The 25,771-nt window shown below is 37.4% G+C and overlaps 7 protein-coding genes across 9 annotated transcripts in view; 6 read left to right on the plus strand and 1 right to left on the minus strand.

Annotated features, from left to right (window-relative positions):
- LOC104720702 (transcription factor STKL2-like) lies at positions 360-1,565 on the plus strand. The gene has a single exon (XM_010438578.1). It carries the CDS (start codon positions 360-362, stop codon positions 1,563-1,565), a length of 1,206 nt encoding a protein of 401 aa, XP_010436880.1.
- On the plus strand, positions 2,646-5,798 carry LOC104719846 (crooked neck-like protein 1). Its single transcript, XM_010437825.2, has 7 exons — positions 2,646-3,867; positions 4,195-4,260; positions 4,362-4,506; positions 4,608-4,826; positions 4,921-5,134; positions 5,226-5,421; positions 5,524-5,798. The coding sequence occupies exons 1-7, from the start codon at positions 2,708-2,710 to the stop codon at positions 5,639-5,641; spliced, it is 2,118 nt and encodes a 705-aa protein (XP_010436127.1). The 5' UTR covers positions 2,646-2,707; the 3' UTR covers positions 5,642-5,798.
- On the plus strand, positions 6,362-8,976 carry LOC104719847 (myosin-11-like). 2 transcript variants are annotated; one of them, XM_010437827.2, is made up of 4 exons: positions 6,362-6,567; positions 7,006-7,035; positions 7,120-7,969; positions 8,048-8,976. In XM_010437827.2, the coding sequence occupies exons 2-4, from the start codon at positions 7,017-7,019 to the stop codon at positions 8,844-8,846; spliced, it is 1,668 nt and encodes a 555-aa protein (XP_010436129.1). In that variant the 5' UTR covers positions 6,362-6,567; positions 7,006-7,016; the 3' UTR covers positions 8,847-8,976. The 2 variants fall into 2 exon arrangements, with proteins under 2 accessions (XP_010436129.1, XP_019086708.1); XM_019231163.1 differs by having other exon boundaries at positions 7,006-7,969.
- Positions 9,862-16,838, plus strand: LOC104719848 (myosin-11). 2 transcript variants are annotated; one of them, XM_010437830.2, is made up of 4 exons: positions 9,862-10,140; positions 10,660-10,712; positions 11,527-11,680; positions 11,784-16,838. In XM_010437830.2, the coding sequence occupies exons 3-4, from the start codon at positions 11,587-11,589 to the stop codon at positions 16,466-16,468; spliced, it is 4,779 nt and encodes a 1,592-aa protein (XP_010436132.1). In that variant the 5' UTR covers positions 9,862-10,140; positions 10,660-10,712; positions 11,527-11,586; the 3' UTR covers positions 16,469-16,838. The 2 variants fall into 2 exon arrangements, with proteins under 2 accessions (XP_010436132.1, XP_010436133.1); XM_010437831.2 differs by lacking the exon at positions 10,660-10,712.
- On the plus strand, positions 16,536-19,802 carry LOC104720703 (probable GABA transporter 2). The gene is made up of 8 exons (XM_010438580.2): positions 16,536-16,583; positions 17,689-17,737; positions 17,850-18,080; positions 18,289-18,386; positions 18,499-18,685; positions 18,762-18,892; positions 18,979-19,215; positions 19,297-19,802. The coding sequence occupies exons 1-8, from the start codon at positions 16,536-16,538 to the stop codon at positions 19,684-19,686; spliced, it is 1,371 nt and encodes a 456-aa protein (XP_010436882.1). The 3' UTR covers positions 19,687-19,802.
- On the minus strand, positions 19,974-21,084 carry LOC104720704 (putative E3 ubiquitin-protein ligase SINA-like 9). Its single transcript, XM_019230823.1, has 2 exons — positions 20,932-21,084; positions 19,974-20,663 (listed from the first exon to the last, which is right to left on the minus strand). The coding sequence occupies exons 1-2, from the start codon at positions 21,082-21,084 to the stop codon at positions 19,974-19,976; spliced, it is 843 nt and encodes a 280-aa protein (XP_019086368.1).
- The window catches only part of LOC104720705, a 1,883-nt gene continuing 835 nt past the window's right edge, over positions 24,724-25,771 (plus strand). The window contains exons 1-2 of the mRNA XM_010438582.2: positions 24,724-25,131; positions 25,402-25,765. Coding sequence (XP_010436884.1) covers positions 24,957-25,131; positions 25,402-25,765 — 539 coding nt within the window. The 5' untranslated portion in view covers positions 24,724-24,956. The remainder of the gene's footprint in view (positions 25,132-25,401; positions 25,766-25,771) is intronic.

A 25,771-nucleotide genomic window follows, 5' to 3' on the forward strand; every position in this document is an offset into this window, starting at 1 on the left:
GATTTCTCACCAACATTTCATTTTCTCTGAATTGTAGTAAGGAAATTTGGTACTAATTAGGCCAAGAGTGAATTTTCAAGATTCGAATTTTTGTAACCCATTAAATATAATAATTCTTAATTTATTAATATCAATCTTTTCCTCTCTTTTTTTAAGTCTCTCGAACTTTCCTAAAAAGAGAAAAAAAAAAAAAAAACTAGAAAGAGAACACTGAGTGAGTAAATATATATTACAATTTCCCATGCACGTTTTTTGGGTTTAAGTACTCTCTCTCAAATCTCAATTGTCTCTATTCTTTATCACTCCCTACTCACAACTTTTAGAGAAACCGAAACGTTTTCTTTTAGATCTCACTTACAATGGCGACTAAAAATGATACTTCTTCAGTAAGTTCATCATCATACGAGTCTTCCTCTGACAAAGGGGAACAAATATCCACTCCATCCGGACCATCGGCTACTACTCTTACTAAAGCCACCTTGGGCTTGCAGACGAAACCTTCGTCGTCTCAAGAAGAAGAAGAGCACTGTGGTGAACAGAGCTCCGAGGAGGATGTGTCTTCCTCCGAGTCCAAGAAAGAACAAACTCCTTCCAAAGCCGAGATAGCCAAGGAGAAGAAGATCTGTGTGTCCTCCGAGGAGGAAGAAGAGAGCTCCGAGGAGGATGTGTCTTCCTCCGAGTCCAAGAAAGAACAAACTCCTTCCAAAGCAGAGATGATAGCGGAGGAGAAGAAGATCTGTGTCTCCTCGTCTAAGGAGGAAGAAGAGGACAGTAGTGGAGAAGAGAGCTCTGAGGAAGATGAGGCTTCTTTGTCTAAGGAAGAAGTTTCCAAAAAGAAAGAAACACCTTCCAAAGCTGAGATAGCTAAGGAGAAGGAGATCTGTGTTTCCGGCAAGGCCCATAAGCGTGTGAGTGAAGGTTCTTCGTCTGAAGACATGCATGCTACAAAGAAAGTGAAAACGAGTGGCAAGAAGCTGGTCCCTCCACGGCTTTGGACCGAGGAGGACGAGGTGCGCTTGCTTGAAAGAATTCTTGAATTCCGATCTGCTACAGGTAAAACATACCTCGAAGACAAGGATGGATTCTACCACTTCATCAAGGAGTCTTTCACCGTTAAGGTTACTTTCTTACAATGCATGTCAAAGATTACAAAACTTAAAAAGAAGTATCAGAAGAGACATGAAAAAGGTAAGAAACTGTCTACTTTGAAACCTCTTGATCTCAAAGCTTTTGAACTGTATGGGAAAATTTGGGTAAACCCAGTATTGGGAACGAATACTGCTGAAGATTCAAGGAGTGACGGGATTCAGAAGCTGGAAGGTGATAATAAGAATGTGATGAATCATGGACAAGGAGGAGATTGGTTTTGCAACTCGGTTTTGCTTCGTATGGTTGCTTATCTTGGCAGGGATGAAGATGCAGTGAAAATGGATTGGGGTCGGGTTTCAGAAGAGAAGAAGAGGGAAATGATGGACCGATGGAGAGTCTTGAAGGCCAAAGATGACGAAACTCTCTTACAAAAATCAGCCTTTTTGGATGATATTGTCTCTCTTATCTATCGTTGATGCATCATCATCCCATTACATGCAACGATGTCTTTTTTTTTTTTTTTTTTGGTCTTTGCAACTTTGGATTTGGTTTTATGTTTTCTGGTTATTTCTTTTAATTTCGGATCATGCTATCTTCAAGTATCTGGTTTATGTTATGTCGTCATGACTTTGTCTTGGATTGTGACTTTAACTTATTATCTTTTACTTATTTTATTTTGAATCTAGCATTTGGAATTTGACCAACTCTGTTGTTTAACTGCAGCATTGGTTTACGAATGCTCTATCGTTGATACAACTTTGAAGTTTCAAGTGTTTCTTACACAAAAGTTTAGTTGAACCGTTTTCTCCTAAGGGCATCTCCATTGATGCATGTTAAACAAAGTTGTTTAACACAGATTTTATTATCAATTTTGAAAAAAGTTAGATTTAGACCTTCTTAAAAAACTATAAATTTTTATTGGTGCATTGAGAGCTGCTAGATTTGGAATTCTTAAAAAAAAATATTATATATTTTTAAAATTTTAAAAATGATTGTATTTCATAAGTTTTTAAACAAACATGACATAAAAATATATTTTATAAATTATTTCCATTGTAATTAATTTGTTTTTTTGCTAAACAACTTATAACCAACTTACTAAAATAGGAGATGACCTTAGACCATTATTAGTGGTCGTTACTCTCTCATAGTTTTTTTGTTAAAAATTAATAAAATAATATAGAAAAGAGAGAGATGGAGAGAGAACCGTTACTTTAATTCTCGGGTTATAAACAGTTCTCATCTTGATTTACAAAATAAAATATATATATATATATATATTTTTTTTGACAAAAAAATTCTCCCACTAATGATGCTCCTACATGTTAAACTGTAGTAGTAGTATTGGTCTTACTATGAATTGGCCAATGGTCTTCATTTGTCTTGGTTTTCCGTATACACAAGACAGGCACAACTTCTGCATTCTTACTTTTGGAAAAAAATCAGAGTATTGGGCTTAGAATGATATATGAGCTTAAACCTATGACGGCCTAATAAGAGCCCAATAAATATATAAACGTATGCTTCTCCGTTTCTCTCTATTCTCAGCCCCTTTGCTTCTTTTTACCCAAAAAATCTAGAAACCCCAGAAAAAGAGCAAAACCGCGAGCTCTCTCTAATGGCCTCCGGCGGCAAAGATTCCGATCGTACCTTAGGGTACATGACTCGGAAAGATACTGAAGTCAAGCTTCCAAGACCTACTCGTGTCAAGAACAAAACTCCGGCGCCGGTTCAAATCACCGCCGAGCAGATTTTAAGAGAAGCTCGTGAGAGACAAGAAGCTGAGATCCGTCCGCCTAAGCAAAAAATCACTGACTCCACTGAGCTCTCCGACTACAGACTCCGCCGGAGAAAGGAATTTGAGGACCAGATCCGTCGCGCGAGATGGAACATTCAAGTTTGGGTCAAGTACGCTCAATGGGAAGAGTCGCAGAAGGACTACGCTCGTGCTCGGAGTGTATGGGAGCGAGCCATAGAAGGGGACTACAGGAACCATACGCTTTGGCTCAAATACGCTGAGTTCGAGATGAAGAACAAGTTTGTCAACAGTGCCAGAAACGTTTGGGATCGAGCTGTTACGCTTCTTCCTCGTGTTGACCAGCTTTGGTACAAGTATATTCATATGGAGGAGATACTTGGCAACATCGCCGGAGCTAGACAGATTTTTGAACGGTGGATGGATTGGTCTCCGGATCAACAAGGTTGGCTCTCGTTCATTAAATTCGAACTTAGGTATAACGAAATAGAACGTGCTAGAACCATCTACGAGAGATTTGTTCTTTGTCATCCTAGAGTATCTGCCTATATTAGATATGCTAAGTTTGAGATGAAGGGTGGGGAAGTTGCGCGTTGTAGGGGTGTCTATGAACGTGCCACAGAGAAGCTAGCTGATGATGAAGAAGCTGAGCAGCTCTTTGTGGCGTTTGCTGAGTTTGAAGAACGCTGTAAGGAAGTAGAAAGAGCTAGGTTTATCTACAAGTTTGCTCTTGATCATATTCCTAAAGGAAGAGCTGAGGATTTGTATAGAAAGTTTGTGGCTTTTGAGAAGCAGTATGGTGATAAGGAAGGGATTGAGGATGCCATTGTTGGGAAGAGGAGGTTTCAGTATGAAGATGAAGTAAGGAAGAATCCTTTGAACTATGATTCGTGGTTCGATTATGTTAGGTTAGAGGAGAGTGTGGGGAACAAAGATAGGATTAGAGAAATCTATGAGAGGGCTATTGCTAATGTTCCACCAGCTGATGAGAAACGTTACTGGCAAAGATATATCTATCTTTGGTGAGTTTCTTTCTTTTCCTATTCAGTTTGCTGATTTTTGGCAATACCACATTATTGATTTTAGATTTGAATATGCTGATCATGATTTCAATAACAACTTATTGATTTTAGATTTAAGTTTAGTTTCCTTTATCTGAACTGTTCGAGTTGGTTCTCTTAGGTAGATGTTAGTTATATCACCTATGTCGAGCTTTTAGCATATCCAAGTTACTAAATATATGAGAACATATTCTTGCATTCCATGGAAACCTATTGTTGATGAATTTTGTTAGCTTATGGTTCTGTCGTTTTCTCAAATACTGACACCGATGTGAATAATTGGTGTAGGATTAATTATGCATTGTATGAAGAGATCGAAAATGAAGATGTTGAGCGTACCCGAGATGTTTACAGGTACGCTAAAGTCTATATTCATTTACGTTTTTGTCATGGCTATTTTGTCAAATTATCACAAGGTAACTTTAAACTAACTATTCTCTTACTATAATTTTCAGAGAGTGCCTCAAGCTTATCCCCCACAACAAATTTTCTTTTGCCAAACTATGGTTGCTCGCTGCTCAGTTTGAGATAAGGCAATTGAATCTCACGGGTGCTCGGCAGATATTAGGAAATGCGATTGGGCAAGCTCCCAAAGATAAGGTTAGCCTAAAAATGATTTAAACCATGCTTTTTATTCCTCTCCTTTTAAGCACACATGGTTTTACTTAACTTACTGTGGTGATTTCTTTTCCTGCAAATAGATCTTCAAGAAATACATTGAGATCGAGCTTCAGTTGGGAAACATGAATAGGTGTAGAAAGTTATATGAACGGTACCTTGAGTGGTCCCCTGAGAATTGCTATGCCTGGAGCAAGTATGCTGAATTAGAGAGGTCTCTTGTTGAAACAGAAAGAGCTAGAGCTATTTTTGAACTTGCAATATCCCAGCCAGCTCTTGACATGCCTGAGCTGCTATGGAAGGTATGTTTTTCCACTCGTATACATTCATAGAAGGGAGATTCCTCAAACTGTTGAAACCGATTCAATCATTGAAATTCTATAATGTTTGTGGCAGGCATACATTGATTTTGAGATAGCAGAAGGGGAATTAGAGAGGACCAGAGCTTTGTATGAGCGACTCTTGGACCGTACTAAGCATTACAAGGTGTGGGTTAGCTTTGCAAAGTTTGAAGCTTCTGCTGCAGAACTAGAGGAAGATGAGAACGAAGATGAAGAACAAGAAGAAGGTGTTCTTGAACACAAAAAGGACTGTATCGAACGTGCCAGAGGTAACTTTAAGATTACACGTCATATGAGTATTGATGATTCCTTGTGACATGTTTTAACTGTTTTTTTTTCTATCTATGTTCTTCTACTCAGCAATTTTCGATAGAGCCAACACATACTACAAAGACTCGGCACCGGAGCTGAAGGAAGAACGAGCAACACTCCTGGAGGATTGGCTGAATATGGAGACGAGGTTTGGGAACCTCGGGGATGTTAGTATTGTTCGATCGAAGCTTCCAAAGAAGCTCAAGAAGAGAAAGCAGATCAGTAGAGAAGACGGTTCAACAGAGTACGCATTGCTTATATATAATTTCTCGATTTATTATGTTTCGAATGTGATTAGTTGAATAAGCCTAACGTGAAAAAAATGGTTTGAATCTCTCTTTAACAGGTACGAAGAATACATCGATTACATGTACCCAGAAGAATCGCAGACAACGAATCTCAAGATTCTCGAAGCTGCATACAAATGGAAGAAACAGAAGGTTGCTGCTTCTGAAGATGACTAAGATTAAACCTTTCTTTATTTAAAATTAAATCAAAACTGTGATTTTTTTTGTTTTCTTACTTTGTTCTCTGTAGTCTGTACATCGTCACTCATCGTGTTTGATTTAGCAGTAATTTTTCTTATCCAAGGACCAAGCAAAACTCGATTTGGTTAACTTTTGTGGGTCGCTTTTAGTTCGAGTTTTCTGGTTTTACAAGTTAGAGGAACTAATCAGGATGCTCCATTCCGGTTTGTGAAACGTTGAAGTCCAGCCTTGTTTCTCAATGATCAGGTTTTCATAGATTAACCAACTAAGTCACATGTAAGTTTATATCGGCAGGTAATTTTGTTTATTACTGTAGTAGTTTAGTACACTTATCTTTTCACACTTGAGTCGGCTGATTAAATTTAGGTCAGTTGGCAACTTGCAGCACAAGCCATAGAAATGTGTCCACGTGGCTGAGCGAGTTGGGGATTAATTTGAAGTTTTTTGAACCAATCACGTCCTTGGTGCAAAATACCGAGAGATATATAAGAGACGACGACGAGAAATTCGCAAAACTCATTCGTTCGTTCGTTCGTGCTGTTGGTTATTTCCGTAATTACTTGCCAACTTGAATGGCAATTTAGATAACACAGGTAGTGCCAAATTTTGCATTCCCCCCCCCTCTCGTAATCCGAAAAAGAGAAACCTTTAAAAATAATAATCAAAAGACTAAAAAAAACACAGCCTCTCGTTTTATCTGACTCTCTCATCCCATTTTCTTTTTTCTGCTAAAATCTTCTCTTTCAAATTCTTCTTTTTGGGGAAATAAAATAGTTTAAGACAAATCTCTTGTGGTCTTTCTTTTTCAGCTTTCTCAGCCGCACGGAGAAAAGAAAAATATCTATCCGGATCTTTGCCGGTGAAAATCTAAACCTTATTAGTTTCTTTGCCGGAACCAAACAGTAAGTTTAGGGGTTTAAATTGCATCAATGGTGGAACCCAGTCGTGTTTCTTTTTTCTCCTTTATGAACAAAATCGTCATTCTCGGTGTAGGGTCATGATTGCGACCTTCGTTTAGTTTACATCCTCTGACATTGTCTCAATCTTTCTTACCATTTTTATTTCTCTAATTTTTCTGATATGTATATTTTGTCTCTAGGACCATAATGAAAGCTGCATTTGATGTGTCTTTTATAAATTTTTAACTCTGATACTAATGAAAAAACCTTAATTTTAAAGCTTTCTTGGGGCTCAAGGAATTATTTTGTTCCATTTTTATTGTCAATGCGTTGATTTAATTGATCATTTTGTTTACTTACATGCCAAGTTAAAGATTTGCTACTTGTTTGAATATGCTTTGAAATTTGATCAATGTTGTTTGTTTCTTTGTGTGTTTTCAGAGTTATTGAAAATGGAGGAAGCGAAAGCAGGTAATGTAATTGTTTTCAATGTTCACTACGTTTTTGTAATCTTTTGTTATGTAAGATTATGTTGTTATAATATTATATCTGCAGAGGTGGAGAAGAAGGTTTCTATGCTTTTAAAGTTTATTCAAAACAAAAACAAGATCCCAAAGGTTACAAAAAAGGAGCTTGTTGGGATCGTTGAAGATCTACACGGGCGGTGTCAGTTACTTTACTCTGTGTTTGATGATTTTGGGACTAATAATTATGGAAGGAAAGCAAAATTGGGTACTACTTCTTCGTCGAGGTCTAGTTCGGATTTGGATTACTATTCTTCAGAGGAGATAGAGATCAGCAGTACCGGTAACGTTAGCTCGGATTACGCGGTGATGCTCCAAAAGCTACAAGAGACACAGCTAAGAAACGAAGATTTGGAGAGACAAGTGAGCAATCTGAAACAAGAAACAAGTTTTTTACGAGATCAAAACATGGAAGTGGCAGGAGATATTGAAGGTAAGAGAAACGAGGACAGAGAACATTTCAAAGGCTTGATGACTACAAGTGAAGCTGCATTGTTGCGTAACCAGAAAAAGGAGTTAGAATTGAAGCTGGAGGATATAACCAATAAAGTCTCAGAGACGCAAATGCGATTGAAGCGTTTGGAGGAAGAGGCGGAGAAGCAAGCTAAGGCCGAGATGAAGATTGTTGAAGAAAAGAAAGCTTTGTTGAGCAAAGTACAGAAACTTGAAGCGGGCGTTGATACTTTGCGTAAGCAGAGAAAAGAGTATAGTGAAGAAATGAAATGTAAGATTACTGAGACTGATCGTCTTAAGGAAGAGAATCAGAAGCTGCAAACAAGAATCACAAAAATTACTGAAATTGAAGATAAGAGTAAGAAACTTGACAACCAAGTTTCTGATCAGCATAAACCAGACAAGAAACAAGAAGATATTATTCAACGGTAAGATATAACAAGATTTTGTAACAAGCTTTTAAATTGAAGTTTGTTGTTGTTACCATTGATTTAAACTCACCACAGGCTATCAGTGGAGATTAATGATCAGAAGAAACTTCTTAAAGAACAAAAAGATACCATTGATAAGTCCTCAGAGGATCAGAAGCTACTGAAACGTTGGTCATTTGGGGGTTCGAAATTGAATACCAATCTACTCGAGAGGAAAATGGAAGAGTTGGCTGAAGATTTTCGGATGAAAATGGAAGATCATATCCGTATACTGAACAGGAGGATCCATGTAGCCGAACAAATACACGTAGAGAGCAAGAACAACTATATCAAGACAAGAGACAACACACAAGTCTCACAAGAGAACAGAGGAAACAGAGAAGATTGCACTGTCTCTGAATCCCAATTCAAGAAAATCAAGGAAATGGTGGAGAAAGGGCTTGCTGGACCAGAGATGGCGATAAAGAAGCTGGAAGAAAGCGGGGAACTAGTGAGCCGAGTCACAAGATTAGCTAAAGACATCGAATCAGCGAGGAAGTTGGTGAAGGAGAAGGACAACAAGATGAAGCATGAGGTGGAAACTCTAGAAGCGAAGCTGGAATGTAGAGAAGCACAAGAATGTTTACTGAAGGAGAAGCTATCGAAACTAGAGGCGAAGCTCACGGAGGAAGGAACAGGGAAGCTGAGTCTTGCAAAGGCTATGAGGAAAATAAAAAAGCTTGAGATAGATGTGAGGGAGAAAGAGTTTGAGTTGTTGAGCTTAGGAGAAGGGAAGAGAGAAGCCATAAGACAACTATGTGTATTGGTTGATTATCAACGTTGTCGATATGATGATCTCAAAACATCCATCTTCAACGTTGCTCTTCAAGCATAAACTTCACTTCTTCCCTTTTGTGGTGTAAAGTTGTAAATATTATGTTGCAAGATTTGAGTATTTATCATTGTTGTAACTTGTAAATAACATATTTTTTAACACTTTGTTTTCAACTATTCTTAATATTGAACATTGAAAGCTTTTTCTACTATTTTGTTAGGTTTGGCCTTCATCTATTAAATCTTCCTTTTGTTGGAAGTTATATAGCTTAGTTTATTTCAAAATGTCTAATTTTAAGGTAGGAATTATCACCATGGGATTATAATTCGAATCTTATCACTGCGATTTGAATATTATTGCTATAATAAGGTAGTAAAATTTACCAACATAAATTGAAATTAAATCTAAAATCTACTATTAATAAAGATGAAATCTAGAGAAGAAGTTTCTTGAATTATAATTAATGAATAAGAGGAAAAGCATAATATGAATGAAAATCTTGTAGCAATAAATAAAGTATAATTTGAAGGAAAAAAACCCTATTAATAAGGAGAAATAACAAAATAATTCAAACTAAATAATAAATAGGAGAAAATGAAAGAAATATAATTAAAATTTAAAAATTACTACTCAGAAAAGAGATAGATTTTATAATGTGAATACAAATGTAGTCTAAATCAGTCTTTTTGATTGGTTTTCCTAATTATAATTATGTATTAAGAAAAGGCGGGAAAGGCACTTACTTCGTGATGGCGAGGCGTTTTTCCCGTGATGGCGAGGCGTTAATCATGTGTTAAAAGTTAATTACGGCATTAGACATGCCCAAAAAAGAACAAAAGATTTTTTTAAAAAAAAAAATCAACTATATTAATATTTATATTATCGTTGGCAAAAACGTAAATAATCTCTCAGAGATGGATTACTACAGTCAAATGATATATTGACGAGAATTTTGATTGAAGCGTATAGTGTGGCAGGGAGCGTAATAATATGGTAAAAGAGAGGGGTGTTTGTGGAAGACGAGTTTACGAAAAGATTCCCCCAGTCGTCGTCTCTCTCCTTCAAAATTGAAAAAACAACACACAAAAAGGTTGAGCTTTCATAACTGTTTCTCTCCTTCTTCTCCTCTTCTCACATAAGTCCAAACCAAATCACCTTTTTTCTTCCTTTTTTTTTTTCCTTTCAATCTCCCTCTCCCTCTCCCTCGCTTCGATTTCAATTTTCCTAATCTCTTACCATCATCATCTCTGCTCGGTAGCCCACATCAGAGAAAAGAGCGAGAGAGAGAGAGAGAGAGAGAGAGAGAGAGAGTTTCTTGGTAGTTTCTTCAAATCTCCGGAGCTTCCGTATCCAGGTAAAATTCTAGGTTTCGAGCGGCTTCGATTTCTCCGCATGAGTTTGATTATCGATTTGAACTACTAGTGTTTGTTCGTCCATGTTTTGCTTTGATTCTTCTTCGATCAGCTTTTTCGTTTTTTTACGGCTTAATTAGTGTCTTGGATTTTTTGGATCATAAATTACAAAGTCATATGGTTTAAATTTTTTTATTGTCGATGATGCTTATTTGCTGGGAAAAAGAAAGAAAGCGCTTCTTTGTTCTCCAATTCGTATTAGTCTCGTTGAGACTTTTGATCCATTTAGAGTTAATTAATTGGATTTATCGTTGATTTGGTTCATTAAAAGTTTCGGTAGGGTTTATATTTTTAGGTGAGAATCATGATCATGAGCTTCACTTTCCAAACCTTGTTTTTGTTCATCTTTGGCTTTGTGTGGCAGTTCTAACTATTGATGCTTAGATTTTACTATTTTTATGTTCTCACGTCATTAGAATTCTATCAGTTTCATATATGAATCGTTTCTCTTATCCATACAGGCGAAAAATACGATCAATTCTTGGAGCTTAAAAGAAAGTTTGAGATTTAAAAGGTTAAGAGAAACTAGTAACTCTCTTCTCCTTGTTAATTTTTCCTAAAAAGAAATGCTTATTAATTTAAGGATTTGATTGGATCGAGATTGTTTTAGGTGAATGGAAACTGTATTTGTTTATAGTAGTTTGTTAAAGGTAGTAAGTAACATATAAGAACAAAAAGAAACAACTCACATTACTGAGGTATGAAAAAACTGAAAATAATGATAGCTGTCTTTTATCGTTCTAGAGGTATGTGCGTGCTTTCTGGTCTATTTCCAAAATTGCTGATGTGGCTCCTCCACATGAGATCTTTTGTCTAGCAACCAAATACCTATCAGATTCCATATTTAGACCATAAGCAGCCACTAATACTGTGATTTAGCTTTAATCACAAGTTCTATCTCCTCTCATTAAACTGCCTTTGTTTTTTGTAACCTCACCTCTGTAAAAGTAAATTCATCATCACTTGGTAACAAAGTTACTCAATGATGCAAAGGGTTTGAATCTATGATCTTTCTATGCTCTTTGCGGGCCCCAGGAGTTCTATTATTTATCTGCAAACCTTGTCAGAGTTCAATTGCTGGATCTGCTCTTATTATTATATTCTCATTTTTTTTGTTGAATTATCAAGATGCTTAACCTATGATCTTGATTCTGTAAAAAGCCAAAATTATTATTAGTTTGCTAATTTGTTATTATCTACGAACATAAATGTGAAAAGGATGGTACCTCTTTTCTAATTAAATAATGGCATTTAATTTGAACAAGTTAGCTTCGCTAGTCTTTAACGTTTTTTCTTGATAAGTTTCTCTGTGAATTGTTTGGTCTCAGGTGAAGATTGAGTTTCTTTGATTGATGATATTTGGTTGAAGAAACTGAAGAAAAAAAGACATGAAAAAGCAAAGGTTTAGAGAGACCTTGAAGTCTTTCTTTGAGCCTCATTTTGATCATGAGAAAGGTGAAATGCTTAAAGGCACTAAAACTGGTAATTTTTCAACACTACTAAGTTTTGTTTGACATTTCAAATGAAATTCCATAGATCTTGGTTTAAATGCTTACATGAAAACTACTCTTATCATCTGATGCAGAAATAGATGAAAAGGTGAAGAAAATCTTGGGAATAGTTGAGAGTGGAGACATGGATGAGGATGAATCTAAAAGACAAGTGGTTGCAGAGTTAGTGAATGAATTCTACAACGAATACCAGTCTCTGTATCGCCAGTACGATGATCTAACTGGAGAGATTAGGAAAAAGGTCAACGGGAAAGGAGAAAGCTCCTCTTCGTCAAGCTCAGACTCGGATTCTGACCATTCTTCTAAGAGGAAGACTAAGAGAAATGGAAATGGAAAAGTAGAGAAAGATGTAGAGTCGGTAACAAGTGCCTTGAAGCAACATATCGAAGCTTCAAATCTTGAAATTGCTGATCTGAAAGAGAAGTTGACGACGACTGTTGAAGAAAAAGAAGTAGTAGATTCTGAGCTTGAAGTAGCATTGCTGAAGTTAAAAGAATCAGAAGCCATTAGCAATAATTTGAAACTTGAAACTGAGAAGTTAGAGGGTGAAAAGACAACAGCTCTGACTGATAACAAGGAACTGCATCAGAAACTGGAAATTGCTGGCAAAACAGAAACCGATCTGAACCAGAAGTTAGAAGATATTAAAAAGGAGAGAGATGAACTGCAAGCTGAGAGAGACAATGGTATAAAAAGATTTCAAGAAGCTGAAAAAGTTGCAGAAGATTGGAAAACAACGAGTGATCAGCTCAAAGATGAAGCTTCTAATTTCAAGCAGCAGCTAGAAGCATCAGAGCAGCGAGTTTCGGAGCTGACCAGTGGTATGAATAGTGCAGAGGAAGAGAATAAATCTCTATTATTGAAAGTTTCGGAGACTTCAGATGAGATCCAACAGGCTCAGAAAACCGTACAAGAACTAATTTCTGAATTGGGAGAGATGAAAGAAAAGTACAAGGAAATAGAGAGTGAGCATTCTAGTTTGGTGGAGTTACATAAGAACCATGAGAGAGAATCATCAATTCAGGTGAAAGAATTAGAAGCACACGTCGAATCATCAGAAAAGTTGGTTGCAGATTTAAACCGAAGCCTGAACAATGCAGAGGAAGAGAAAAAGCTGCTATCTAACGAGATTCAAGAGGCGCAGAACACCATACAAGAACTCACGTCTGAGTCTGGACAGTTGAAAGAAAGCCACAGTGTGAAAGAGAGAGAACTTTTCAGTTTGAGGGACATCCATGAGATTCATCAAAGAGACTCATCCACCAAAGCAGGTGAATTAGAAGCTCAACTGGAGTCTTCAAAACAGCAGGTCTCAGATATGAGTGCGAGTCTGAGAGCTGCAGAGGAAGAAAACAAAGCTATCTCCTCGAAAAATTTAGAAACTATGGACAAGCTCGAACAAACGCAGAACACGATACAGGAACTCATGGCTGAATTGGGAAAGTTAAAAGACCGCCACAGAGAGAAAGAGAGTGAGCTTTCTAGTTTGGTGGAGGTACATGAGACTCACCAGAGAGATTCATCGAGTCATGTGAAAGAATTAGAAGCTCAAGTGGAATCTTCAAAGAAATTGGTGGCAGATTTGAACCAAAGCGTGAACAATGCAGAGGAAGAGAAAAAACTGCTCTCTCAGAAAATAGCAGAACTCTCAAACGAGATTCAAGAGGCAAAAAACACCATACAAGAACTCTTGTCTGAGTCTGGACAGTTGAAAGAGAGTCACAGTGTAAAGGAGAGAAATCTTCTCAGTTTGAGGGACATCCACGAGACTCATCAAAGAGAATCATCCACTCGCGTGAGTGAATTAGAAGCTCAAGTGGAATCCTCAGAACAGCGGGTCTCAGATTTAAGTGTGAGTCTTAAGGATGCAGAGGAAGAAAACAAAGCCATCTCCACGAAAAATTCGGAAACTATGGACAAGCTTGAACTGGCCCAGAACACGATACAAGAGCTCAGGGATGAATTGGGAGAGTTGAAAGACCGACATAAAGAGAAAGAGAGTGAACTTTCTAGTTTGGTGGAGGTACACGAGGCATATCAGAGAGATTCAACGAGTCGAGTGGAAGAATTAGTTGCACTTGTGAAGTCAGCAGATCAAAAGTTTGCAGATATGAAGCAGAGTCTGGACAATGCAGAGGAAGAGAAAAAACTGTTATCTAATGAGATTCAAGAGGCACAAAAAAACATACAAGAACTCATTTCTGAGTCTGAACAGTATAAAGAGAGCCACGGTGAGAAAGAGAAAGAACTTTCTGGCTTGAGGGACACTCACGAGACTCATCAACGAGAATCATCCAGTCGTTTGAGTGAATTAGAAACTCGACTGAAATCATCAGAACAACAGGTCGTAGAATTGAATGCGAGTCTGAATGCTGCAGAGGAAGAAAACAAGTCCATATCCTCAAAGATCTTGGAAACTACAAATGAGCTCAAACAGGCTCAAAGCAAGGTAGAGGAACTTATGACTGAACTGGCAGAGTCTAAAGATACACACATACAAAAAGAGAGTGAGCTTTCTAGTTTGGTGGAGGTACACGAGGCCCATAAGAGAGACTCCTCAAGTCAGGTTAAAGAATTAGAAGCACGGGTGGAATCAGCAGAGAAACAGGTTGAAGAATTGAACCAGAGCCTGAACAGTTCAGAGGAAGAGAAGAAAATGTTATCTCAGCAAATTTCAGAAATGTCTACTGCGATCAAGCGGGCGGAGAGCACCATACAAGAACTCATGACGGAGTCGGAACAATTAAAAGGGAGCCACACTGAGAAAGACAATGAACTTTTCAGCTTGAGGGATATCCATGAGACTCATCAGAGAGAATCGTCCACTCAGTTAAGAGAATTAGAAGCGCAACTGGAATCATCCGAACACAGGGTTTCAGAATTGAGCGAAAGTCTGAAGGCTGCAGAAGAAGAAAGCAAAACTATGTCCACGAAATTATCAGAAACTTCAGATGAGCTTGAACGGGGTCAGATCCTGATACAGGAACTCACAGCTGATTCGACCGAACTGAAGGAGCAGCTCGCTGAGAAAGAAGGCGAACTTTTACTTCTGACTGAGAAGGACAGCAAATCACAGGTGCAAAGAAAAGAACTAGAAGAAACAGTAGCGACATTGGAGCTGGAACTAGAGTCAGTTCGTTCTCGTATAGTAGATCTTGAGAGAGAGATTGCAAGCAAGACCACCGTAATTGAGCAATTGGAAGCGCAAAACAGAGAAATGGTTGCAAGAATCTCAGAACTTGAGAAGTCAATGGACGAGAGAGGAACTGAACTCTCAGCTTTAACTCAAAAACTTGAGGAGAACGAGAAGCAATCATCGTCCTCAATTGAGAGTTTGACAGCTGACGTTGATGGCTTACGAGCAGAACTAGATTCAATGTCTGCTCAAAAAGAAGAGTTGGAGAAACAAATGGTGCGCAAAAGCGAGGAAGCCTCAGTGCAGATTAAGCGTTTGGATGATGAGATTAATGGTCTGAGACAGCAAGTGGCCTCGCTTGATAGCCAGAGAGCAGAACTCGAGATCCAACTTGAAAAGAAGTCAGAGGAGATCTCTGAATATATGAGTCAGATTATAAATCTAAAAGAGGAGATCATACAAAAGGTTAAGAATAACGAGAATATTCTAGAAGAAAGAAATGGTTTATCTGAGAAGATTAAGGGTCTTGTACTTGACTTAGAGACTCTACAGAAACAGAGAAGTGAGCTTGAAGAGGAGCTGAGAACTAGGACGGAAGAGAACGTTCAAATGCAAGATAAGATCAATGAAGCATCTTCTGAAACAATTGCCTTAACAGAACAGATTAATAATCTGAAGCATGAGCTTGATTCTCTACAGGTGCAGAAGAGCGAAACCAAAGCAGAACTTGATAGAGAGAAGCAAGAGAAATCAGAATTGTCAGATCAGATCACCCATGTCCAGAAATCATTGGTAGAGCAAGAAGCTGCTTACAATACGCTGAAAGAGGAACACATGCAGATCAACGAACTGTTCAAAGAAAGTGAAGCAACACTTAATAAGCTAACAGAGGATTACAAAGAAGCCCAAAGATTGTTGGCGGAGAAAGGTAAGGAAGTAACATCCAGAGATACTGCAATCGTGGGTCATGAAGAGACGATGGAGAGTTTACGCAACGAGCTGGAAATGAAAGGAGACGAGATTGAAACTCTCATGGAGAAAATCAGTAACATTGAGGTTAAGCTACGTTTGTCGAACCAGAAACTGAGAGTAACCGAACAGGTACTGACGGAGAAAGAAGAAGCTTTCAGGAAAGAAGAAGCTAAGCACCTAGAGGAGCAAGCATTGCTTGAGAAAAATCTCAAGGTGACACACGAGACATACCGATGTATGATCAAAGAGATAGCAGATAAAGTGAACATAACAGTGGACGGGTTTCAATCCGTGTCGGGAAAATTCACGGAGAAACAGGGGAGATACGAGAAAACGGTAATGGAGGCATCGAAAATACTGTGGACTGCGACGAACTGGGTGATAGAGAGAAATCACGAGAATGGGAAGATGAAGAAAGAGATAGAGAAGAAAGATGAAGAAATAAAGAAGCTTGGAGGAAAAGTAAGAGAAGATGAAAAAGAGAAGGAGATGATGAAAGAGACTTTGATGGGACTTGGAGAAGAGAAAAGAGAAGCGATAAGGCAGTTATGTGTTTGGATCGATCACCACAGAAGCCGTTGTGAATATCTTGAGGAGGTTTTGTCAAAGACCGTTGTGGCTCGAGGCCAAAGAGTGTCGCAGCGAGCTTAAGGGCTCGTGACCCACAACACGGTACGTTGTTCTTCTTCTGCTCCAAGTCTGATTTCTCCTCACATCAATGCGAACACTCTTTGGGGATTGGGTCAATGAAGAAGCTGGTCGGGAGGTTATATTTTTGGTTGGGTATATTTTGTGTATTTGTGTCGGTACAATTTTTATTTGTTTGTGTAAGTTTTGTTGCTTTTTTAAGTCACTTTGGTTTTTATTGTGGGCAAAGTTGGTGGTGGTTTTGATGGGAGGGGGAATAAAGGGATTCACACAAATGGGATATGATGTATAGAACGATTAATGCTGCTGCTGTTGCGTATAGTGAAGTGTTCTTGCTTGTTTAGTATTCATTACATACTATCATTTTTGCACCTTCATTGACTAAAATTTTTTTATATATCGCTTAGAATCTTGCAGATGTTTCTGTAGTAACAGTCATTGTATCTCGGCTTAAATTTATAGTGTAAACTATTTTATTTTATTTGGTTTGATAGTGTTTTTTAAATACCAAAAAGTCAGCCATGTCGAACGATAAACAAAAAATAAGTCAGCCAGACCACCAGACGGGTAGGTGATGTGTTAGAGAGTTAGATCAAATCAATATATTAAAAACAATTTCCTTAACTAGGTTGATATTTCCTAAATCGAAGTTAACAGAAAAATAAGTACAACTGGCCATATCTTTTATTCCTAACTTTTAAACACAACTCTTATCTTCTCTCTACTCATTCCTAGTAGATATATACACCACATAAAATTAGTTATTTATACCAACCTTTGTTAAAAACTTTTAAAAAAATTAAAGGAGATAATTATGTTTTTACAATTTTACATGTTAATAAATTTCAAATTATTTAATACTTGATTAGTTCTTCAAGATACTCTAAAAATAAAAAATTGTTGTGATAAATATAAAATATATTGTAAGATAAACACCCATTTATAATTTGTTACCATAATACATATTTTGTGTATTATCAACAGAAATAGCTCTGTCCATAAAACAACCACTACAAGAAAAAATAACTAATAAAGTTTTAAATTCTGTCATTCAAGTTTTTTTCTTTGTAAATCTCAAAAAAAACACACCAAAAAAAATAAAATTATTAGTTCAAATTCTTCTTTGTCATTCAACATCATTTTCATATATTTAAAAAAATATGAAAGAAACACACGTAACGTAAGTGGAAAAGTATTAAAAAAAAAAAAAAAAAAAAAAAAAGGGGGANGTCGAATCCGACGCCGGAGCTCTCTTCGTCCTCCAATCTAAAGGTTAAAAACAAAACTTCTCCGATCCTCCAATCTTTATGAATTGAAACTCCAATATTTTTGTAGAATTTCAAAACTGATTTTGAGATTTTTATTTTTTATTTGTTAATCTCAGGCGAGTGGTGGCACGCCGGGTTTCATCTAACGACGGCGATCGTAGGTCCGACGATATTGACGTTACCTTACGCCTTCAGAGGATTAGGATGGTGGTTAGGGTTTCTCTGTTTAACGACCATGGGACTCGTTACTTTCTACGCTTATTACCTCATGTCTAAGGTTCTTGATCACTGTGAAAAATCCGGCCGCCGTCACATCCGTTTCCGTGAACTCGCCGCCGATGTTCTCGGTATCTAAAATAAATCTTTATAATTTTATTTTATTTTTGTTTTTGCTTTTTTTTTTTGTTGGTTAAAATCCGTAAAGGTTGGATCGAGTTTTTCAATTTGGATGCTTTGACCTTCTTGGGTTCACCACACGTGTCTCTCTGTATTTTTGATGTCATGGTTTCACCTAACCGGTTATTTAATTGTGATGTGATGGTGGTGGTGGTGCAGGATCTGGATGGATGTTTTATGTAGTCATCTTTATCCAAACAGCTATCAACACTGGAATTGGTATTGGTGCCATTCTACTCGCTGGTCAATGTCTTGATGTATGTAAACTCTTTCTTACTTGCTAATCAAGGAAACTAACAACTGTACGGATCTGGTCATTGTTTAATTTTAATATCTCTTTCTTCCTCTGTTTTGGTTACTACTACGCAGATAATGTACTCGAGTCTCTTCCCACAAGGGTCCTTGAAGCTTTACGGGTTCATTGCTATGGTGACTGCTGTCATGATTGTTTTGTCTCAGCTCCCAAGTTTTCACTCTCTTAGACACATTAACTTTGTGTCTCTGCTCCTCAGCTTAGGCTACACTTTCCTCGTCGTTGGGGCTTGCATTAACATTGGTACAATTTATTGCAGAAAAAACAACTACTAATGTTTGGAAAACCAAGGCTAATATCCCTGTTTTGGTTTTCACAGGTTTGTCTAAAAATGCTCCTAAGCGTGACTATTCTCTAGAGCATTCCGATTCAGGGAAAGTTTTCAGTGCCTTTACATCGATTTCGATCATAGCTGCTATTTTCGGAAATGGAATCCTACCCGAAATACAGGTGAGAAATTTGTTCACTCAAACATTATACAATGTTATTATTATGATCAGCTTGAGATGTATTGTGATAATTATATATGTATGTAGGCAACTCTTGCTCCACCAGCCACGGGGAAGATGTTGAAAGGACTATTGTTGTGTTATAGTGTGATCTTCTTCACGTTTTACTCTGCTGCTATTTCTGGATATTGGGTTTTTGGTAATAATTCGAGCTCCAATATTCTCAAGAACTTGATGCCTGATGAAGGACCGACTCTGGCTCCTATCGTGGTGATTGGCTTAGCGGTCATCTTCGTTCTCCTTCAGCTTTTCGCCATTGGCCTCGTAAGTTTAACTATGATTGTATTGGAGGTTTACTTGGCTGTGAGATAAACGTTTAAACATGTTTTTGGTAAAACTGGTTAGGTGTATTCTCAAGTTGCGTATGAGATTATGGAGAAGAAATCAGCGGATACAACAAAAGGGATATTCTCAAGACGCAACCTTGTGCCACGATTGATACTAAGAACCCTATATATGGCGTTTTGTGGGTTCATGGCAGCGATGTTACCGTTCTTTGGTGATATAAACGCTGTGGTAGGAGCGTTTGGGTTTATCCCACTCGATTTCGTGCTGCCTATGCTTCTATACAACATGACCTATAAGCCAACGAAACGGAGCTTCACATATTGGATAAACATGACAATAATGGTCGTGTTCACTTGTGCGGGGCTCATGGGTGCTTTCTCTTCCATTAGGAGACTAGTTCTTGATGCTAATAAGTTCAAGTTGTTTAGCAGTGAAGTTGTTGATTAGATGCTTATGATAGTATATGCTATAACATAGACACTTTTTTTTTTTTACTTTTTGTGTGTGGTTTGTTACACATGTACATTCGAGTTTTGAGTCGATTCCACCAGATAACAAACATCCATCATCGTACAAAATGCAAAACCAAACGAGTTACAGCCCTCACATCTCTCTACCTTGACCCAACAAAAGCTACTTATATATCACAAAAAAAAACAGACGAGATAGAGGGAGTTTACATACAAAACACAATATTAAAAGGAGCTTCTTCTCTACATCACACCTCAACATTCTTACTCTTTGTTCAACATATTGATGCAAAGCTCCATCACCAACCGTTCACCACGCAATAAACTGTGAGGGATCCTCATGTAACTCTCTTCAGGTCTTTTGGAGCTCAATTCAAGAAGTCTCTTCACAGTTGATTCGTGAGTTATAGCGTTCCCATCCACAGTGTAGGAGAGATGATACGAGAACTCTCCTACTTCTGGAGCAGATGGTGCGATGCAGCTAACAGTTATATACACACCATCCGCCTCACTGAAACACTGCACCGCAAACAATAGGTGCTTCTTGAACTCCCTTTTAACATATATCTTATTCTTATCTTTGACTTTGATGTTCATCCGGACATCAAATATTTCGCCACATCTGAAGCCAGTACAAAACATATATATAACATGGTGGATAGAAGAAGAATGAAAAAGATGTTTGTAGAGATCCTCGTATGAGCCAGTGTAATCACAGCCCAATGCAGGGCATGAGCACTGAGAGCGACTGCATTCCTTTAAATGAGTTGGTATTTTCCAATTAGATACCATTTTCGTGCAACCAAACTCGGCGTTTGGGCATCGGACAAGAGTTGATTCAAGAACTCTCTCCATTGCTATGCAACGATTCTTTCCAATAGGCAAAGCACATGCATGGCACTTGTTACTCAGTTTGGAACAGCAAGAAGAGCAAGCCAAGTGCCCATCATCACACTGCAAACCAAAAAATAAGAAAGCTAAACCAATGAATCAACAATCAAAACAAGATTGGAAGAAAACCTAACAAAGCATTTTCAACTTGACTTTGCTATATCAACTAACCATTCCAAAGAACAAAAAGATGAATCTGTCAATAAAGATTGTAACATTAATTATAATGTCTCGGCCTTTAACATCTAAGTGAGTCACAATTCCAAAATACTATATTCTATATGAAAAATAAAAAATTACCCTAAAGAAAAGAAACAATCTGAAACGTAACCTGAAAAATAGGAGTAGTGAGTGACTCGCAGCAGACAGGACAATGTAGAACATCAAGATACATCATGGCAGAGCATGTTTTATCCTCTGTTCGTTGCTTCTTTTGAATGTGAATCTCGCTTGAATCATCTTCATCGCTTGAGGTACTCGCCATATCGATTTATTAAGCCTTAACTCTCAAAAATGAAAATGGAAGTGAAACAGGTTGATTAATTAGGAGATAATATGAGTCTTAACCGTAAAAAAACCCTTTAGCCTTCCTAGGCTCAGATGAGTGTGAAGTAAAAAAAGCTGTATGCAACCCATTATTATATTATGACTTGGGCGGAATACGAAGAGTTTAATGGGATACAACTTGTTAGCAACATACGTATAATGACACGTGTCCCACTTACAAACTAATTGTTCTTGAGATTATTACTTTTTGGAGTATGTATTTTTTTGTTAACCTTGTTTTACCTTCGCTATTTGTATCGCGAATTTGTACAGTTTCCATTCTAATTCATTATTCATATATATACATATATATATAGATATGTTGGTGATCAATTTATATGTGTTTTTTTGGATCAATGTTACGTTCTTTTGTTTATTCACCTGAGCAAGGCCAACGGTGGGTTTTAATTTTGAGCCTTTTATAGTCTCTTAAAACAAAGTTGAGTATACTATATAAGAGGTTCTCTTAATTTTTTTTCTTTTTTTTTGAATTATTTTTTTGGTACAAAACATTGACAACCCCTCTAACAACCTGCCAATGGGGATGCCCTGAAAATATAGGTCAATCAAGACTCCAAAAATCCATCCTCATGGAAGGTCTATATAAGATGATACTTACTTAATGTGCTGCTTGGCAAGAATAAAGAAAAACAAGTGATCTTGGATGAAATTAACAAGAAAGAAAATTTTAACAGTAAAAAAGTATATGATCTTTGTAAAATTATGACAATCGTATACTTGAATTTTTCTTAAAAAATTCAAGAAATGTTTACTTAAAGTAGGGAATTAGTGAGGGCCAGAAGACAAGACGATCTCCTGTACATATTGCAACAGTATGTACATATTGAGATATGATTTGAGGATCTTCATCATAAATGAAAAATCAATAAATATATGTAGGGACAAGATCATATAAATTACTATTTCTATTTCTTATGTGATGTAGTATTACTAGTATTTAGTATTAAATATTTTCTAAGTTTTACGTGATAAGAATGGGAACGAGCATATGAATAGTCAAACATACAACATGCATGTTTGTACAAGAACCAAACTCGTTTCTTTTGTTTGCTATCCATGTACATGTCTATTACAACGATAGTTAACAGTACTCGTTTATTTATTACATTTTTCGTTGTTAATGAAAATAACTATATATATATATGTATAATAAACATACATGCATGAAAGTTTATACAATCCATGCATGATGAACAACGTAGAAACTTTGCTGCTCTTGGTTAATGGTTAACCCATCAGCATCCCATCCATGGATTGAAATTGTCTAAAAAGAAAAATATAGAAATCCATAAAAGTAATTTCCTTTTAAAAATATACCTACGAAGTACGTATTCACTTAATTTTTTTTTTTGCTAAAGTGCAAATATCATATAAAATGAAATGTTTGGTGTTACAAAAATTACAACCTATTTCATTGGTTTTTCGGCAAAAAGGTAAAACAAGAAAACAACCGGACAAGCTTTGATAATCCTAGACATCAACGTCGCAACCATAAGCTTTTTAAACCGCTTATTTAGATTCCTTGACACGATAGAATACTTGATCTCTCGATCAATGTCTTTAAAGATCACTGAAGGCAGGACATGGGTCTAATTGTGATGCAGGTTGTTATGCTGTTTCCAAGTGGCGTACATAACAGACTGTGCAATCAACTTGCGCAGAGTTGGTGGCGACCTATGGTTAGTTGTCTGCAGCCAAAGAAGAAGATCTGACCAAGTGTGGAAATTGATAAGAGGCTCTTCCAATCTCCTGCAGACAGTATGCCAAAGTGAAAGTGCATAGTCACAGGTTAAGAACAAGTGATCCCTAGTTTCAGGGTGAGTGGAACATAAACAACAAGTTGGGTTAATCTGCATCCCCCAACTCTGAAGCCGTGTCTTTGTAGGAAGGCGGTTAAGGGTTGTTGTCCACATGGTGAAGGCATGTTTAGGTGTTGCTCCTTTGAACCATACTGAATCTGCCCAGTCCAAAACCTCAGCCCTAGGTCTTAGGACGGACCAAGTTTGTGACGAAGAGAAACCATTGCAGCTTCGGTTGTCAACCATCCAGTCGTAAGTGTCGAGCCCCTGTTCCTCACTTGGCACGTGTATACTAGTTAAATGGACATGAAACATTAAGGATTGTTCGGAACGCGGGTCTGGTAAGATCCACCCATTTGAATTGCAGGCTTCATGAACTTTGGAGTTAATGTTAACTCGTAACGCTCTGGGACCATGTCTACCAATAAAATTAATCAGTGGGCCAAAGGGAGTCCACTTATCAAACCAGAAGCTAGCTGTTCTGCCATCACCGATGTTGCACTTAATGAAACGTTCTGCCAAGACCCTCAGCCTCAGCATACACTTCCAATTCCACGAGTCACTAGGTTTTTCTATGAAGCTCCAAAAACTAGTTGAACTGCTAATGTTGTGATGTTTATGCCACGCCACCCATAGGGAACCACTATTAGAGAAAAGAAGCCAGATCATTCAAAGAAATAAGGTTCTGTTCCACACAGCAAAACGACGTAGCCCAAGGCCTCCTTCTTTTTTTGGCAAACAAACTTGCGACCAAGCCACTTTCACCAATCCCTTCTTTACTATTTGACCTGACCAGAGGAAAGATAAACACAGCGATTCAATTTTTCTGATACATCCGAGCGGAAGAATGAAGGTGGATATCCAGAAATTCATAGTGCTGGAGATTACAGATGCTATAAGCTGGACTCTTCCCGGATAAGATAGAGCTCTCGCAGACCAGGAATTAAATCTGCCCTTGATTTTCTCAAGCAGAGGAGCATAGTGTGATAATTTAAGCTTTCAGCTCGTCAGAGGCAGACCCATGTACTTAACAGGCAGAGACCCAATAGGGAATCCATACCTTTCCAAAGCATCAGATTCAGATTGGCTCAAGCGTGCATGATAAAGGTGTGTTTTCTCGATAAAGCCTGCAAAATCCTCCAATGTCTCGTAAATACCATGAAGAGATCACTTAAATTTTGATCGTCAGAAATTATTATAATTAACAAATTACGAATGTAAACTCGATACATATATGCGTATACCGACCTAGTTAATATATATATTGTCAATTGCATTATATCCACGTGAAAATCCCACCAAGCTCGGACACGCGTTCATGTATGATATCTCTTTCTCACTTTCCTTATCATTTAATGATTTTTAATCATCCAACCAACTAATATTTGAGCTTATGGGTCAAACTTATCTATCAATTACTCTTTTAAAAAATCGATTTAGCTTTTTGACATGCACACTCCTACAAAATTACGGTTAGTACAATTAGTTGAGAAACTTTCAACATTAATAGATCTAAATTTGACCCACATGAGATATAATTTATGCATAGTTTACTGAAAAATGTTAAACTAGAGCCAAATATCCAAAACTTGAACCAAAAACATAGAAATTTTTAGCTTTCGCTAAGAACGCCATATTCATATATATTATCGTGGGATTAAGTATTTACTATTTAATTAATAAGCATTAATTGCAATACATATCTTCATGTACATACATAAAGAAGTGAACACAGACCGTGAAGCTTAGAGACTCATAATTCACCACCAAGTACCCACCTCTCTCTCTCACTCTCTCTCTCTCTCTCTCTCTCTCTCTCTCTCTCAAGCTCACTCTATACATTATAGATATATATCCATCAATACGTAACAACCACCAAAGATTACAATTCACAGCCTTCCATTTTCCCTTTGTTGTTGTGAACATAAAGATTTTGGAGAATAGATATCAATCTGTGTCATTTTCTTCTGTTTGGTACGAAAATATAAAGATGGAGATCAAAGTCAAACCAAAAGCCGTAGAATCTACGACGATGATGGCAACTAAAGAGGAGGATGAAATTAAGAAGAAGATGAAAGATTGTGTGGTGATTGGTCAAGAGGCAGATGAGGAGGTTAGTAAAGGACAAGGTGAAACAAGACAAGTTGATTCTAAGCTGGAAACTGGTAAGTTTCTGATCTTTTATACTTTAAAAAATTTCAGGCAAAAGTATAAAACCCTTTAAAGATTTGTCTTATTTTTACCAAATCTTTGAAGTATAGGGAACAATACAATATATATACTTCAATTTTAATAACTTTTCATTTTTTTTTTCATTCGGATTCATTATTATAGCCTATATATCGACTCTTTTTGAGAACATAGATCATCTCTAGAAATATTTGTACAATATAAATACAAGTATAAGCCTTTTCATGAGTTCACAAATCTTGCAGACAAAAACTTTTCGAGTCAGAAGACCAAAAAGGAAGAGGAGAACAAGAAAGAGGAAAATAATAATTATATTTCTAACATGAAGCATAAGAAGACGAGTTCACACGTATGGGACTGTGGGAGCACTCTCTACGACTCGTTCGAGCTCAACTCGTTCAAACGTCAACTTGACTCAGCCATCTCAACTTCCTCCGCGAGAACGATGTCCATGTCTCGCCTCCCAGACCGCCGTCTCCCTCCCCTCAGCTCACTCTCACCGGAGAATCCTCCTCGTCTTCCTCCACTGCCGACAACTTCTTCTTCCTCCTCCTCCGGCGGCAAGAAACACTCGAACAAGATCTCTCGTTCTCTTCAGAGATTCTTGAAGTCAGT

The sequence above is a fragment of the Camelina sativa genome, chromosome 10 (assembly GCF_000633955.1).
Source record: "Camelina sativa cultivar DH55 chromosome 10, Cs, whole genome shotgun sequence".
In the NCBI taxonomy this organism is placed as follows: Eukaryota; Viridiplantae; Streptophyta; class Magnoliopsida; order Brassicales; family Brassicaceae; genus Camelina; species Camelina sativa.

What these genes read in the sequence shown, in the direction of transcription:
- LOC104720704 (XM_019230823.1), bottom strand. Translation starts at nt 21,084, where the DNA reads ATGGCGAGTACCTCAAGCGATGAAGATGATTCAAGCGAGATTCACATT. An exon ending in TCACTACTCCTATTTTTCAG is followed by an intron (nt 20,664 to 20,931) that starts GTTACGTTTCAG and finishes TTTGGTTTGCAG; the next exon opens with TGTGATGATGGGCACTTGGC.
- LOC104720702 (XM_010438578.1), top strand. Translation starts at nt 360, where the DNA reads ATGGCGACTAAAAATGATACTTCTTCAGTAAGTTCATCATCATACGAG.
- LOC104719848 (XM_010437830.2), top strand. Translation starts at nt 11,587, where the DNA reads ATGAAAAAGCAAAGGTTTAGAGAGACCTTGAAGTCTTTCTTTGAGCCT. An exon ending in GCTTAAAGGCACTAAAACTG is followed by an intron (nt 11,681 to 11,783) that starts GTAATTTTTCAA and finishes CATCTGATGCAG; the next exon opens with AAATAGATGAAAAGGTGAAG.
- LOC104719846 (XM_010437825.2), top strand. Translation starts at nt 2,708, where the DNA reads ATGGCCTCCGGCGGCAAAGATTCCGATCGTACCTTAGGGTACATGACT. An exon ending in CTGTATCGAACGTGCCAGAG is followed by an intron (nt 5,135 to 5,225) that starts GTAACTTTAAGA and finishes TCTTCTACTCAG; the next exon opens with CAATTTTCGATAGAGCCAAC. An exon ending in AGAGAAGACGGTTCAACAGA is followed by an intron (nt 5,422 to 5,523) that starts GTACGCATTGCT and finishes TCTCTTTAACAG; the next exon opens with GTACGAAGAATACATCGATT.
- LOC104719847 (XM_019231163.1), top strand. Translation starts at nt 7,017, where the DNA reads ATGGAGGAAGCGAAAGCAGGTAATGTAATTGTTTTCAATGTTCACTAC. An exon ending in CAAGAAGATATTATTCAACG is followed by an intron (nt 7,970 to 8,047) that starts GTAAGATATAAC and finishes AACTCACCACAG; the next exon opens with GCTATCAGTGGAGATTAATG.